This window comes from Helicoverpa armigera, chromosome 2 (genome assembly GCF_030705265.1).
Source record: "Helicoverpa armigera isolate CAAS_96S chromosome 2, ASM3070526v1, whole genome shotgun sequence".
Lineage (NCBI taxonomy): Eukaryota > Metazoa > Arthropoda > Insecta > Lepidoptera > Noctuidae > Helicoverpa > Helicoverpa armigera.
Window position 1 is genome coordinate 3,884,427 of NC_087121.1, and position 15,047 is coordinate 3,899,473.

The 15,047-nt window shown below is 33.7% G+C and overlaps 1 protein-coding gene across 3 annotated transcripts; it reads right to left on the bottom strand.

Moving 5' to 3' along the window:
- Positions 1–166: 166 nt before the first annotated feature.
- LOC110376365 (mitochondrial glycine transporter A) lies at positions 167–12,249 on the bottom strand. 3 transcript variants are annotated; one of them, XM_021334824.3, is made up of 6 exons: positions 11,912–12,249; positions 6,459–6,592; positions 5,289–5,552; positions 4,338–4,513; positions 2,629–2,798; positions 167–851 (listed from the first exon to the last, which is right to left on the bottom strand). In XM_021334824.3, the coding sequence occupies exons 1-6, from the start codon at positions 11,990–11,992 to the stop codon at positions 732–734; spliced, it is 945 nt and encodes a 314-aa protein (XP_021190499.3). In that variant the 5' UTR covers positions 11,993–12,249; the 3' UTR covers positions 167–731. The 3 variants fall into 3 exon arrangements, with proteins under 3 accessions (XP_021190499.3, XP_021190508.3, XP_021190516.3); XM_021334833.3 differs by lacking the exon at positions 11,912–12,249 and adding an exon at positions 8,986–9,142; XM_021334841.3 differs by lacking the exon at positions 11,912–12,249 and adding an exon at positions 6,730–7,374.
- Between the last annotated feature and the right edge of the window lie 2,798 nt (positions 12,250–15,047).

A 15,047-nucleotide genomic window follows, 5' to 3' on the forward strand; every position in this document is an offset into this window, starting at 1 on the left:
TTTCTTCTTAGCATATTTAGACTAAGAAGGATAAATACGCTTGATAAGCTCTTCTTGATTACTACTGCTCTGACTAAAAACAAGAAATAAGTATTTAGATAGATGTTTGAACAAGTTATTAATAAATACTAATCCAAGGAAATTGACAAGTCAATGAAAAACAAATTATTTAAATAAAATATATTTTCTTTATTAAAACAAGGCTATGTGGTCTACATTGTAAACGTAAAAGTGTAACACTATAAAAATAAAGACTGTTAGTATTGTGCACCAAATTAAAATATTATTTTCTCTCTCGCCCACAGATAATTAGAAAGAGACGTAAATATCATTTCGTCAACAATTTGACAGTTCTCATTCACTGTCTCTTTCTCGCTCTATGTGTTAGAGAAGGATAATAGTAATTCGATGACACAACCATGCACATTGTCAATATCAATAATAAGTCTATCTAAATATTCCCTCTATACAATACAACTGGCCTATAGGCGAAGGTTATAGATTGAATAACATAGAAAAAGAAACAAAATACAAACGGCATGTAAATCGAATAACAATAAAACCGAATACAGGTCACATATCACAAATTGTATTAACCCTAAGAAGAATAACTAAACTAAATTAAAGCATAGAATTATATTCGAATACATAATGATGCAAAAACTAGGAACATCAAACCAATAACATCATTAGAAAAATCACAAGTTGGTAGAATTAAACTAGAAAGAATCTCATTTCAAGCCGATTGATCTGGTAACTTCTTCGAAGACAGTCCAGGCCATGGCGGCCATTAGAGTGCGACGCAACATCCTTGGTACTGCACCCTTGAAATATCCTCTAACACCGTATGTCTGTAACAAAGGAGAAAATCTGTTATTACATGGATCATTTATTAAAAGAAGTTATTAGCCTATTAATACATGAATAGTTTTAAAAGAATAACTGATTGAAATAGTTAGTAGTCTTTACTATGGTTGGTCTTGTCTATGGTTGTCAGCAGCAAACGAGAAAAAGGCCTTAATGCCAACGCTGTAAGGTTCACTTTTCTTTAAATCTACTTAAACTGCTTTACTAATTAAACTTATCATTAACACTGCCGTTAGGGGGCATTATTTGCCCTTCATTGAAGAAAGAAAGATATGACAACTCTTTATCACTATGTATAAAGTAGGTATATTCTTTGTCAATCATTCCTAAATGTGACTATGTAACTCCCTATTGCATTTGATTGCTACCTATTTACTTGGTAGGTACAATATCAATTCAACTTAAATTAGAAATTAATATTCAGCTAATTGCGTTTAAAGTGTATATCTAAATAAATATTATTATAGCTAGGTTTCATCAAGTTGATAAGTTTATGAAAGGAATACCAGACTATCAAAATAAATGATTGTGTTTACAGTTCAGAAATAGAACATTACTCTCATCTAGTCAAAAAGACAAATACTATAACTATGTACCTATTTGTATGTAAGTGTCTACTCATGTATTTGACCAATATGGCGGCCGTGCCTACCTATAACCGATAACCTACGAAGCAGGTTGTATCATAATGGTGCCAAAATTCAACAAATAGATAATCCCGTAACCCCAAAATAATTGAAGCAATTAGCGAAATATTCTCTTATAAACTTGACATAATGTGAACTATAGCAACACGCCGATTCTGAATGATAGATATAACTAATTAAAATAATAAATAAACGACCCCCCGTCTGGGGCTTATCTTAATTAATGAATTGCGTTGTTTTAATTGTGACTCAGAATAACTTATTTAACTTAAATAATAATAAGTGCTAATTATCTCAGTACATCTCAAGTGTTAACATTGCAAAAAAAATATTATTAGGTACACTATTTTTTAGTAAGGTTAACACCATTGATGTTCCGACGTATACTACAATTAATTAAAAAACTGGGAATTACCTAAGCTATTTACTACTGATTTTCTTGGAAAATGTAATTATGTAATCAACACAATACCTACCAATTAAGCATACAGTTCACAATCGTCCCGATTATATTATCTATACCATAGACCTTTGACATTTGGTACGCGTTCAGAAATGTCGATATTAATATTTAGGTAATTATCTAATAAGCACGCACTTTTTATCAATACTTGTAAGTACAGTTGAAATTCTTGAAACAATATAGGGATTTCAGACTATAAAAAGGAAAACAACACTATCAAGACTGGGATAACCAGAATGAATAGTGAAAGAGTCATATTAAGTACCCATTACAAAAATATACTGTGTAATATTATACCTAGTACCTAGTACTATCTCTGCGGACCAACGGCTAGTACCAACCTAACCTTCTCAAACCGATTCACTAAAGAGTTTTGCAATTTTCTTTACTTGAGAGTTAAAAGTTCTATATTTAAATTAAAGTCTATACGTATTAGAAATGTCGTTACGGGTAAGTCAGAGGCCAGTAAGTCTGACACCAGTCTAACCAAGGGGCATCGGGCCGACCGGGTAACTGGGTTGAGGAGGTCAGATAGGTAGTCGCTTCTTGTAAAGCACTGGTACTCCGCTGAATCCGGTCAGACTGGAAGCCGACCCCAACATGATTGGGAAAATAGGCTCGGAGGATGACGTATTAGAAATGTATTCTTACCTGATGTACATAAACAGCGGCACTGAAAGCGTTTGGAAACTTGTCTGGATACAGCTGCATATTGGTCTTCAGTACGTCAGCCGGGTTGGTCGCGAGTGACGCCGCGATCCCGGCTAGTATGCCGCAACTGAAGTGGACGGCGCTTGCAGCTGTTGGTGATTGCATCCATTCTGAAATTAGGAATATATTGGTTAGATTATTTTTGAGTTCCAACCCCAACATAGTTGGGAAAAGGCTCAGAGGATGATGATTTTTGAGTTGAAATAAAATGTTAAGAAAACTCTGTCCGATAAGTGAAAGTATTAAAGCCATCTTGATTTAGCAGAACGTAATAAAAATAATAATATTTTATTAAATATTAAGCCTGCCTACTTTCTACCTACATAAAAGCCTTTCGTTAATTTTGGGACACTATTTTATAATACCTAAAGAAATTAAAAATAAAAATTACCTCATTAGCTTAATCAGTCTGTCTGAAGATAAGGTATAAATTAGGTTTTTTATCCAGACTGTGTAATTTTGAACTGATTTGAAAATTGATGAATAAGAATGAGTAGTCAGATAATCAAAAAGCAAAGAACAAACATTATAACTTTTAAAAGTACGTCATCTTTAGTCAATAAAATAAATTGAATTCTACAGCATATTGAGAAATGAAAGCTGTACAAGAAAATTACTGATCCGCTATTGTCACATTTCCCTATAATAGTTTAGATGTGCTTCCTATATCTATAACGTGAGTCTAATGTTTATAAATGCCTTATCTGCTATTCGAACTAAGCTTCGTGAATCTACGTCACAAATCATGTATGCGTCAACGTTATGTTTATAAAACACTGCGCCTACGTCTTTTTGCTTTTTTTATAATAAAATTATTTGTACTGAGCCCATTCCTCATAAATTCCACAGATAATATTTATCGATTAGGTTTAACTTATTAGGAAAATCATTTTTTTTAACTCGAAAAACAACTTACAATAACTCATTTGTAAATTGATAATTAGTAGACAGGATACGGCATACGACAAATGCGTCGAGGTGATTATCAAAAAGATTAGAATCACGCGATTTTTTTGGGGACAAACAAAAAAAAACAAAAAACACATTTGATGACGTACATAATATTTCAAAATTGTAAACATGATAATTTGTTATCTTGCTATCGTGAGATCAGATTTAGATGCGTTTTAAAAAATAAGGTGTGTTTATGTATTTCACAACAAAAAAAAACTGTCTTAAATTATAAGGTAAAGGACCTAAACAGTATTGAACCAGATTATTATTTGTATGACATAATCAAACATGCAACAAACTAATATTTATTTATTGGCCATTCATATCTAATGCTTATAATGCAGTCCGAAGTTTATGTTTAAGTTCAAATATTGAAGTAAACAAATCGAAATAAGATAATATTATGTGTCTACATTATTATTAGAAATTATCTATCTACCCTAAATAAAGGAACGTGCGCGACCTTTCTTTATCAACGTCTACATATGCGTATTTGAATTTTAGATTAACCTAATATTCTAATTTATTTATTTAAAGTTTCATTTATAAAATAATTCATTAAGTTACTGAGGGCCAATTCCACCAATTCTAATGTGATTTGAAGATCGAATTACAATTTGCATATTCAAAGATATTGATCAATCAACAGTTGATGAAATTGCTCCTCATAATATGCAAAGGACCAAGTATCTTACCTTTAGGTACGCTTTGCTTCGTTTGAGAGTAGAACATGAGGTACAGGCCCGAAAATGGCGCATCTCTGGCTAAAGTTGGTCCTAAGCCGCAAGACAGGCCACGGAACCCTTCAGCTTTGTAAATAGCCTTCAGAGCACCACCCAGACTGTTGTATTTGTACACTCCAGATTCGTATCTGAGGAAGAAAACAATTCAAACATTATTTAAAGTTCAATAATTGCAATGATTTTGTATGAACAATACAAGGAGCATCAAAAGAAGGCGTGATTTGTCGGTAAACATAAGCACTTCATTTGATTAGACTTAGACAAATAAATTAGCATTAAAAGCAAGTGGACTAAAACGTAGTACCCCCGACTACGCCGTAACCTTTCATTACCATAAGCATTGTCTTACAGGTGACCTGACGAACGCTTATGACCTATACAATCACGAGGTTCAACATGAACAGACATGGGGACAATGTACTTATAATTATAAAGATGCCTTTCATTGATAGGAAACTGCTCAATAACGAAAGGCGTGACGACACAGACCAACCTACCGACAGTAATCGGTAAATAGGCAAGCGTCATGGAATAAAACAAGATAAAGAGGTAATTAGAACATTTTACGAACGGCATTTTTGATAGTAGGTACATATTTGTAATTTAATTCACAATCAGTTATATCAAAACCAATGACATTGCATTCAAAAGCTTAAAAGATAAGCCTGTTTTTGAGAGTTCAACGAATATTGTATTTTGTACGATAATACAATTTTAGGACGGTACTGGCCTTCTACTATTGTTCCTTGAATTGAATCAAATTACTGCTGATTGTGATAGTAAATTAAATATTGTGCAAGTGTCAAAAAATTGTATGTCGGGGAACTTATTTAAAGCCATTTCTTCGACCTTTGTAAATTTTGATCTACCCCGTAACCTGAACTACATAAGTTATCAACTCACCTAGTTTTGATCACAGTAATAGGTATCAGAGCAACTCCACTCATGGTCCTTGCAACGACTCCTAACGTGACAGCTTCCAAGGCACCGAGGTCGCCTTTAGACTTCCCCATCTTGGCCTTGAGCCAATGCAGGGAGGAGAAATAGATTCCCACTCCAGGCACGCAGCGAGCTATGGAGGGAACCATCCCACGCCATAGCCCCACTATTTGTTCTTGCCGAATGATGTTCGTGAAAATCGTCATCATCCCGGGTTGGATTCGGCTGCTGTAAAGGTTAATAAGGTTAGTAGATCCAAGAGATTCTTATTAACTATCAAGCATACTTCTTAAAGTTAGAATCTAATAGGGATGCCACAGGGCGACATTTGTAGCTCAACATAATATTTAGGAACAATGTTTTGTCATAGGTATTATGTAGTAACTAAGACCTTCATTATTACATAAAGTCAGACTTGTGCGCAGTTTTTACTATCATTGATACTCTTTCTTGGGTGATTGAAAATAAAGAGTAAACAAAATCGTTTGTTTATCAACTAAGTCATGACTAAACTCTGCAGTCGCGTGCATTCAAACGCCGACGACCGTTTGCACGCGCTTGGGTCGCAACTCGGCCTTAGAGATAGCAATTTGTGAGTAAAATAAGATAATCAAACATTGAACTAATTAAAATCAGACGTTTTTATTTTATTTCATTGGTCATAATCACTTTGCAGATAAATAATAATAAAGAATACAAACATTTGTAAATTTTCTGGGAATTTAAAACGCGGAAAATGATAATGGGTCATTAGCAGATTCGGGAAGCGTATAATGTCGTCTACAGACGATTATATCAGACGCTATCAATGTCAATGTTAAGGATATGTTCAGAATTAATAATAATTATAAGACAGTTATCTCGTACATTCTACGTAACTTGGACCAATTATTATTGAATCTACTAATCAGTCGTCAGACGCGGCCTGTCCTATCTAACTTTTGTTTCGTAGCAACAAGATATAAAGTCTGTTTGTTGCTGTTATCTGGTGGCTAATTATTATTTTTCTATGCTTTTCTAGTGATTATCGCTAGTCGCTATGTGACAACTTCATGTTGTCACCCAAAATGCTAATCTGTCGTAAGTCCCAAATCCGATCTAAATTAAATTAGAAAGGTTTGTTGTGTGACTTACTTGACAGTCGCCGCAACAACATGTTGAGTAGGGTTCTGTAGACGAGTCTTCACCAAATCAAGCGGCTGGAACAATATAGTGCTGAAGGTCCCGGAGAAAGAACCGGCGAGAAATGCCTTGAACACTGGGTGGTACTGTAAACAAACATTATCTACGTTAGCATTATAGGTTCGTTCAATCAGAACCAAGCGATACACTTTGACCCTCACACGAGTTGTCAACGAGTTAACTTCGTGATGAAATCTGACTATCATAGAGTGTTCAAACTTACATTTGCCACAATATCCATTTTGGTTTATCGTCAATTCCTTTTCGGTTGACGAGAAAATTCCTTTGTCAGGTGATGTCTTTGGAATATACTCCGAACTTGTAGTATTCAAAGTGAAATAGCCAATGACAGAGAGAGCTTTTTAGAAGATAGAGCTTCAGGTAATAATTTAGATCGTATCCGAGTAGTCTGAATAGTAGATAGGGTTGATGCGGTACATGAGAACAATGGTCATTTTTTGCAACACCTCGCTTGAAAAATGCATGTATGCTGGTGCCAGTGTAAATTTTAAAAGACACGTTAGTAACGCAATGAGTGCGTTCACAGAAAGTTTGTAACACTTGTGAGTCCACTTTCAAAAACACTGGATAAACTTAATTGGGAGAAAGAAAATCACAGTAGATGAATTTAGCCATGAGGACTGCGAGAACTGAACGTAAATAAAACTGCGCGGGCTGAAGTAAATGTAGGCGAGCGATAGATACGTAGATCGCGCACACAAGTACGTAGGTGAACGAACACTGAGCGAGTATAGTGCGGGCCGACTATAGGCGATCATTTATATTGTGTTGTTATCAGAAGCAGACGAGGGACGAGGCATCGCGGGTGAGCGAGGTGGAAGGTCGCACTCGCGCACCCCACATGATAATAAGTATCCGTGCCTACTGACTAGGGGGTAATGAGTAGCTCTGATAATGTAGGGTCGCCACTACCAAGGAAGGATAATGTAACCTGCAATGCAGTTAACTCAGCAGAAAATCGACTTAAAGGAATTTTATGGGAAAGCCAACGAAGTCATGACGGATAATCTACTAATAGAAGCAAATAACTATTTTAAAAGTCCGATTGAACCATATAACTCACGATTATAATGGATAGTTAAGACTAATCCCACCCAAAACAAAAATGTGAAAGACTGCCAAGTTCGATAATATGGGAATGCTTCGCCTATAAAAGAAGTGAGATCTGAATAAGTACCAAGTTCCATACACATACCTCAGTTAAAAATAGTTACTTTTTAATGATGTTACTTGGCAAGTTTTCATACACCTTGTTATAAACCTACTAAACGCAATGAATCAAGTATTTAATTTTCTATTAAAACTTGCCAAGTAATCATCATTAAAAAGTAACTATTTTTAACTGAGGTATGTGTATGGAACTTGGTACTTATTCAGATCTCACTTCTTTTATAGGCGAAGCATTCCCATATTATCGAACTTGGCAGTCTTTCACATTTTGTTTTGGGTGGGATTTCATTTATTTTTGTAAGGTTGTTTATTTTATTTTTTTCTTATGATGAAGTTAGTTAAAGAAATGTCTCATTTATACTATTTTTTAGATTTTATAATATGCACTATGTTTCTTACAAAGAAATGAACTAGATTAACTAAATGGACTAGATTTACCAATTGACTGACATGACATGTTATCATATATTATGTTCGTGGATCAAAGTTACACATTCGTTATTTTCGAAAGTGATTCACACTTGGCCGTTTTCAGATTTTTACTTTACTTTGACTAAATACAAACCTTTGTACCATTCGAAGATATATTATATAAATATAAATAAATTTAGTTCGTTTTAGTTCCTTAGGGGTATAAATTTACACCGGGTATAAAACACCTTCATTATTTTGAAACCGACTCACACTTGGCCATTTTCAGATTTTTCCCTTTACCTTGACATACAGACCTACCTCCATGCCAAATTTCAAGTCAATACGACCATTAGTTCCTTAGGGGTATAAATTTACACCGGGTATAAAACACCTTCATTATTTTGAAACCGACTCACACTTGGCCATTTTCAGATTTATCCCTTTACCTTGACATAAAGACCTACCTCCATGCCAAATTTCAAGTCAATACGACCATTGGAAGTGGTCTAGGTTTTTGATGAGTGAGTCAGTCAGTCAGTCAGTCAGTCAGTCAGTCAGTCAGTCAGTGAGTGTATAGTAAAAATAGCGATTTTCTGACGTCAATATCTCAAGACCTACAATAGGTATATTAATGAAATTTTGTATTTTAGATAAGTGAGGGGGTCTCAACAGATACTAGAAATTTGATATGCGTAAATAAAATAGATTTTGAGTTACAGGGGGGTCGAATTTGGCTCGAAATGGTTCGTGTAATATAACCCACGGCCGGTGTGTCGCTTTTTTTGCTCGAACTTGGCGGACACACTGCCGTGTGTCTAGATTTTAAAAATTAAAACTAATTTAAAAAATAAATATTAGTATAAGAAACACTCACGGAGAGGAAATCGCCGAACGCAACGCTAAGATTGTTAACCATCACAAAAATCACAGCAATGTTACATCAAGTGAGCACTTAAATAAATAACTTTTAAAACACGAGCAACGGTTCTATATATAGGTACGTTCCTACATAGATCCATACGTATACCAAAAGAAGGCGTGCAATATTATTATCAAAGTGACATTACGATAATAGATAATTATAAATATACGCAAATAATTTTATATGAGATCGTGCGTACTTATATGAAAAACAAGTGCGTGCGTAACATGGGCTGGTATTCTTAGATTTAATTTATTTGCGATAGCCTTATTAGTTACTGATGTGGGGTCTTCGTTATCAATCGATAAATCAATAGATCATACGAGTGGAAAATTCAGAAGATCAATACAAAGTATGAGGAGCTTTTTTTCCAATACGTAGATTTGACGTGGAAGAAAAGTAATATCTACGCGTTGACTTATGTTAAATTCAAATGACGACACTTGATTTCAATAGGTTTGTGACATCACTTTCAAACGATTAAAATAAATGAGAATTTTAATCAGTTTTTGGACTAGATTTTTACTTTTACTATTTGACTACGATAGGTAAATATTGACTAAGATGTTTATAGTTTTTCATTCTAGCTTATCATGAGCACATAAAGTTTACACTGAAGTAAAGCAAAAGGTAATGAATGAGGCAACACATGCTAGGGTCAACGAATCGAAGGAATCAATTATTAATGAAATGTAAAATATTTTAAACTTTTCCGTCCACAACTTCAATGATAATATTTAAGAATATTAAGTAGGAAAATACATTAAAATTTGGCTACTTTGGTCATGACCTTACGCAGTTGTAGACCCGACGGTAAATCATACTATTTTTATAGGACATCCCGTTTAGACATACATTAATAATAATGTGCGTTAGTTCATTATGAATCAGTTACGATTTCAATTTTAATTCATTACCTTTGTGTAATCTAGGCTAATCAGTCAAGCTGGAAAGCATTTAATTTAGTAGAGACAAAGCAACAAGAAATAAAGTGGGTGAAAGTGTTAATATTGATACAAGTTATCCCAGGTGTTCCACAGGGAGGCATCTTCGGACCAACGTGACTAATTGAGGTATTAGAATCATTAAAATAAAAAGAAAATCTAGTTGTTTCTCGCGGTTTCAAACACGTCCCTTCGGAACTTCTTACCATACCCGGATAAAATAAAGCCAATGACACCTGGGGGTAGCGTAGATTTCCAATAGTGAAAGTTTTTCAAATCGGAAATTCAATTTGATCTTTAACAATTTATTTACATAATCAATAATTATTAAAGATAGTTGGAATATTTGATAACTGATTAAGACGAATATGAGGCAATTAAAACACAAATTGCACTACCCAAAGGTGACCTATTTATTTTTGTTTTAACATACTGATTTCAAGTTTTAAGGGTTTGCACTAATTCTTTTTTTTTTTATGATTTTTACAAGGGTTTATAGCAGAGAATTTACTTATATTAATATACTTTCTATGTCATTAGTACAATTTATTTTGTCAAATTCTCCGCATCGGATTCATGCCCTATACTGTAGAGATTTTTCATATGTAAAAAATAATTGGTAGTTATTTTTCCCATCATTATTTACATCGTGCCCAAAAAAGTAGGTTATCATATAAACACAAGGCTGTTCTTAATCTATACCTAGAGTCCTTTTTACATAATTTCTATGAAATTCAATATTTCATAAGCGATCATCCCTATAAAATTTAAGACAGTTAAGTGCTTGTTTAAATATGGTCCGATAGTAAAATCATCAGAAGTTCTAAACAAATGAAGAGATGGTCAAAGGTCACTGACACGATACTGTGCGTTCATTGTTCTTATCAGATTGGAAGCTAATATAGGTCTTCTTAGATATTAAGACGAGTAATTATTTCAGTTTTAATACTAATATTGTGTGTGCTAAATTACTTGATGGGAGTTCTCAATGTGATTGACCTTTTAATTTTTAGATTACTGGAACAATCCCTTAAAAAGTTTTTCTAAGTAGGTGACAGATGACCATCTATGCCTATGCCTATTGCCTATTGGCATAGATGGTCATACTATATTTAGTAAAAATATTCTTGCTGAGGTAATCTCTGTATCGCAAAACTGCATCCGCTAAACAATTTTTTTTTACCAGCAAAGACCTACATTATTCAAGTGTCATAAGCATCATTGTATTAAGTTTAGGAAAAAGTTCAGTTAGGACATGGGTGAAACCACAGAAACAGATAGTGTTGGCTAAATAATTAAACACCTTGTTTGACTTTAAAACATGTTTTAATTACTATGATGTAATATTCTTGGTAAGTTACTACTCATTTGTTAAATTTATTTACTTATTATGTAGGTATTGCTATTTATTTATTGGGGCACAGATAAAATTAACAAGCCGAATTTGAATTGGCAGTATGTCAATAATTTAAAAAGTAAAAGTTATAGCAAAACTGTAAAGTTCATACATTTAATTTGTTAATGTGTTTGTGCTTTTACTGCATAGCTATTTTGAGAATGAGAATTGAATAAGACGGCTATCCTTGTAGGTGTACTAACAAAGTTATTTTGTTTATTGAATATGTATGGTGTTATGCAGTTTTGCACAAATACTATATCTACTCATTAAGATAATCGCATATCTACTGTTATCTTTCCAATAATTAGTCAAGTAATGAGTAAACAAAGATATTGAATATTTCCTTAACCTTATTAGTCAGTTGATCAAAATCCATCAAGATACAGAGTTTTTAAATGTACGTAAATAGGTCCAACGTTTCTGTGTCAATTTAAATTTGGAAAAGCACGCGACTCCGTGGAACAACACTGGTCCTGATAAGGTCATAGAGGACGCCTTATCGTTGAAACAAACAACTCCGCAGGGGACCACTTACGTCGTTATCTCTAGAGTTCTGCAGGTCAGGCGCTGTGTCGATCGCCCATCCATTAGAAAACACCGACGCCGATTGCGACATATTATACTTTACCAATGTAAAACCAAAATATTACGCCGTAACCTCACTAACATTTTTACGAGTTTTGGCGCTTAGATAACGATTGTGCAACGACATAATTGGTTGCCTCCAATTTCACGGTGATTAATCATGTTTATTGCCGTGATTATCAACTGATAGCAATAGAAAAGACAAGAAATAATCAATTGTCTAACATGTTTACAACAGTTTTTGCACGGAAGTCTGGACTGTTCTCTACTTTATCTTTTGTGCAATTTTCATACAGTGTCATTCAACAGGTGAATTTTTGGTAGTTTTCGACATATCAGCCAATAGGAAATAAATACTATTTTTAGTATCGTAAAACTTTATGAACTAGTTTCCATAGAAAACACACTTGAAAAGTCTTGACAATTGACATATAAAGCATGGCTGGCATTGACGTTAATGACATAACAGAAAGTAACACTGAAAGTGAAAATTTCGTCTAAAAATATCTAACGTTAGTTTTGATTTATCAAAACTCATCAAAAAATTCATCTATAAAATATTTATTTGCTCCTACATAAGGGGGAGTTATAAGTTTACCCGTTATGTGTAGGTCTGTAGCACCATAACTAGTAAACAGATTGACCTATTGAATGTTGCTGCTTAGATGAATGTTGGCTTTACAGCGATGGAATAGAAATGTGTCATGAAAATCGGGTAAGCCGTTTTTGTCCAAAATCAAATATTAAAAAGATACGAAGTGATGTTCCTTTAGTTAATATTTCTAGATTTACCTTGCGGTTCCTCAACGTGTAAGTATAGGTAGCGAATCGTATTAAGTAAGTAGGTACCTCTACCTACATGCTGTAATGTTGTTTGGACCGTTGATCGTAATGGAAAGATTTAATCAATATAATAAGTAGGTAGGCAATCTTATCTGAGGGGCACCAACTAGCACCTTCTATCTATTTAATTGGTTTTACCTACAAAAATACCTAATTTGCTCTGTAAAGTGTCTGTACAGAACGAATTCCTTTCATCCTTTTCATTGAAAAGGTTTTATATGATGGGTGGAACGTACCTACCGAGTATTATTTTTAGATACGTTGTAGAATAGGTACATCACTTAAATTTTATTGCCTTAAGAAATAAATAAAACTGTTTGTACCTCCTATTATCATTACAACTCCAAGTATTGGAATATTTTGCGAGAGGTTATCATTCTGCCCTGTCTACAAAGCGAAGGCTTGATGATAACACGCCGTTGGGGGTATGAATAATGAGCAATGGACATGGACATCACGTGATAAGCAGACGTACGATTTTAATGCCTCTTAGTTAAGTCGCTAAGTGCCTTCTTTAAGCTTGTATGGATTTTCGTAATTTAAAAAAAGTTATATTACCGGCTAGGTTAGTTACCTACTAAAGTTATCCACTTTGATATGGTACCTACTGGATTTGGTAAGATTTCCTTTTTCAGGCCTTTTTAGTTCTAAATCCTGCAAACGGCCGCGCTTATTGCTTCATAGTGATTACACCCAATATACACAGACTATTGGCACAGATTACTTACAATAGCCGAAATAAAAATAATTAAGTAGGTACCTACTGTTTGTCTTCCCTGCTTATCTGCAGTTCATTAGGTACTTATTTATTTTTATCTGGTTAACAACAAAATTTCACTCCAACAACAGGGGTCTGCTATCATGTTGGTATAGTAACAACACTGAAGTTACTCATTCAGTATGAGTTATCAGTTGAGAAATTCATATTAAAATACCTACCATCGTGTTTGTAGGTACCTTTATTGGCTTTATGGCTTGCGTGTTTTTTTAAATAGTTCGTTGCACGCATACTGACACACCCATTGTGCCTATCTAAGCACTTCTTAAAATAATATTTTGTTTAATCCATTTTATCTAAATGTTAAAGTGTATCTCGGTTTATGTTCCTTTCTGAAGCAAGACTGCAACAACAGTTTAACGTGACTTTTTGGTTCGAGTCCGTAAAATATTATTGTTAAATGTGATCGTATCGTCCGTCGTGCAGATACAAAAAGGATTTGTCTCGTATGCGATTTAAAAAAAAATACACTGAAAGAAATATTTAAAAAAAAGAAATATCGTGTTTGATTTTCATAACACTACTAGGTACCCCAATTTTCGTAGTAGGTATTCATAGGTTGGAGTCAAACTTGCGGTAATACTTCCCCTCTTGGGATAAAATAATATATCCCTAATCCCTTGTAATAACGAAAAAGTTGGCATCACTGTATATCTACGTCGCTCATTATCTAAGCTGAAAGTGTCTCTTGTCTCGACCTATAAAATGGCTTACTAAGCAAGCACTTGACCCGTATCTAGATAACGATCTACTTCATAGAGTAGAGGAATATATTCTTGTTATTTACATAAATTTACCGAAAAAAAATACATTTAGGCGCCTTCTATTATTTTCTATAAAACAAAATAAACTTCGGAGTATTTTTGCCTTTGTATATCTTCTAGGCGTTTACTTTGAAAGTACGCCTGCAACAGAAATGATAGCAATGGTTACGTTAAATCTTAAAATATCTTGTCCATGGTATATGCATAAAATTGTTTAATATAGCTTTGTTAAAAACCTATACCTACTAGTTGATATTACACAATGAATTAGTTAGATAAAATATTTGAGAATTTTAGAGAAGCGCCAAAGCACTGTGGTCAATAATGCAGAAAAAATATCATGGTCAGTTTAACTCATAACGTCGTCGCAGATATCATAGTACCTAAAGAATAATAATTTACATACTACAGGTTTTACAGAGGTAAATGCCTATTTCATTATAAGTGGTGTGGTGATAAAATAAAACTCAATTTAGTTTACTTAAATTTTATTATTCTACGTACTTCCATAAAGCATAGTAAATACTTTACGAAACTTACACAACTAGAATTACACGTCATCATCAAATATATACGTAACTATATGAAAATATAGTATAGAATGTAATATAAAATCATTAATCACAGTGTGTACTAATATTCTAGACATACATATAATGGAATGATTAATTTTTCAATAAATACTCAATAAACGAATTAGA

Coding starts and splice junctions, on each gene's coding strand:
- LOC110376365 (XM_021334824.3), bottom strand. CDS start 11,992: ATGTCGCAATCGGCGTCGGTGTTTTCTAATGGATGGGCGATCGACACA. Junction 4,514..5,288: donor ATTACTGTGATCAAAACTAG/GTGAGTTGATAA, acceptor TTTCTTCCTCAG/ATACGAATCTGGAGTGTACA. Junction 852..2,628: donor CCGCTGTTTATGTACATCAG/GTAAGAATACAT, acceptor CCTTTGTTACAG/ACATACGGTGTTAGAGGATA.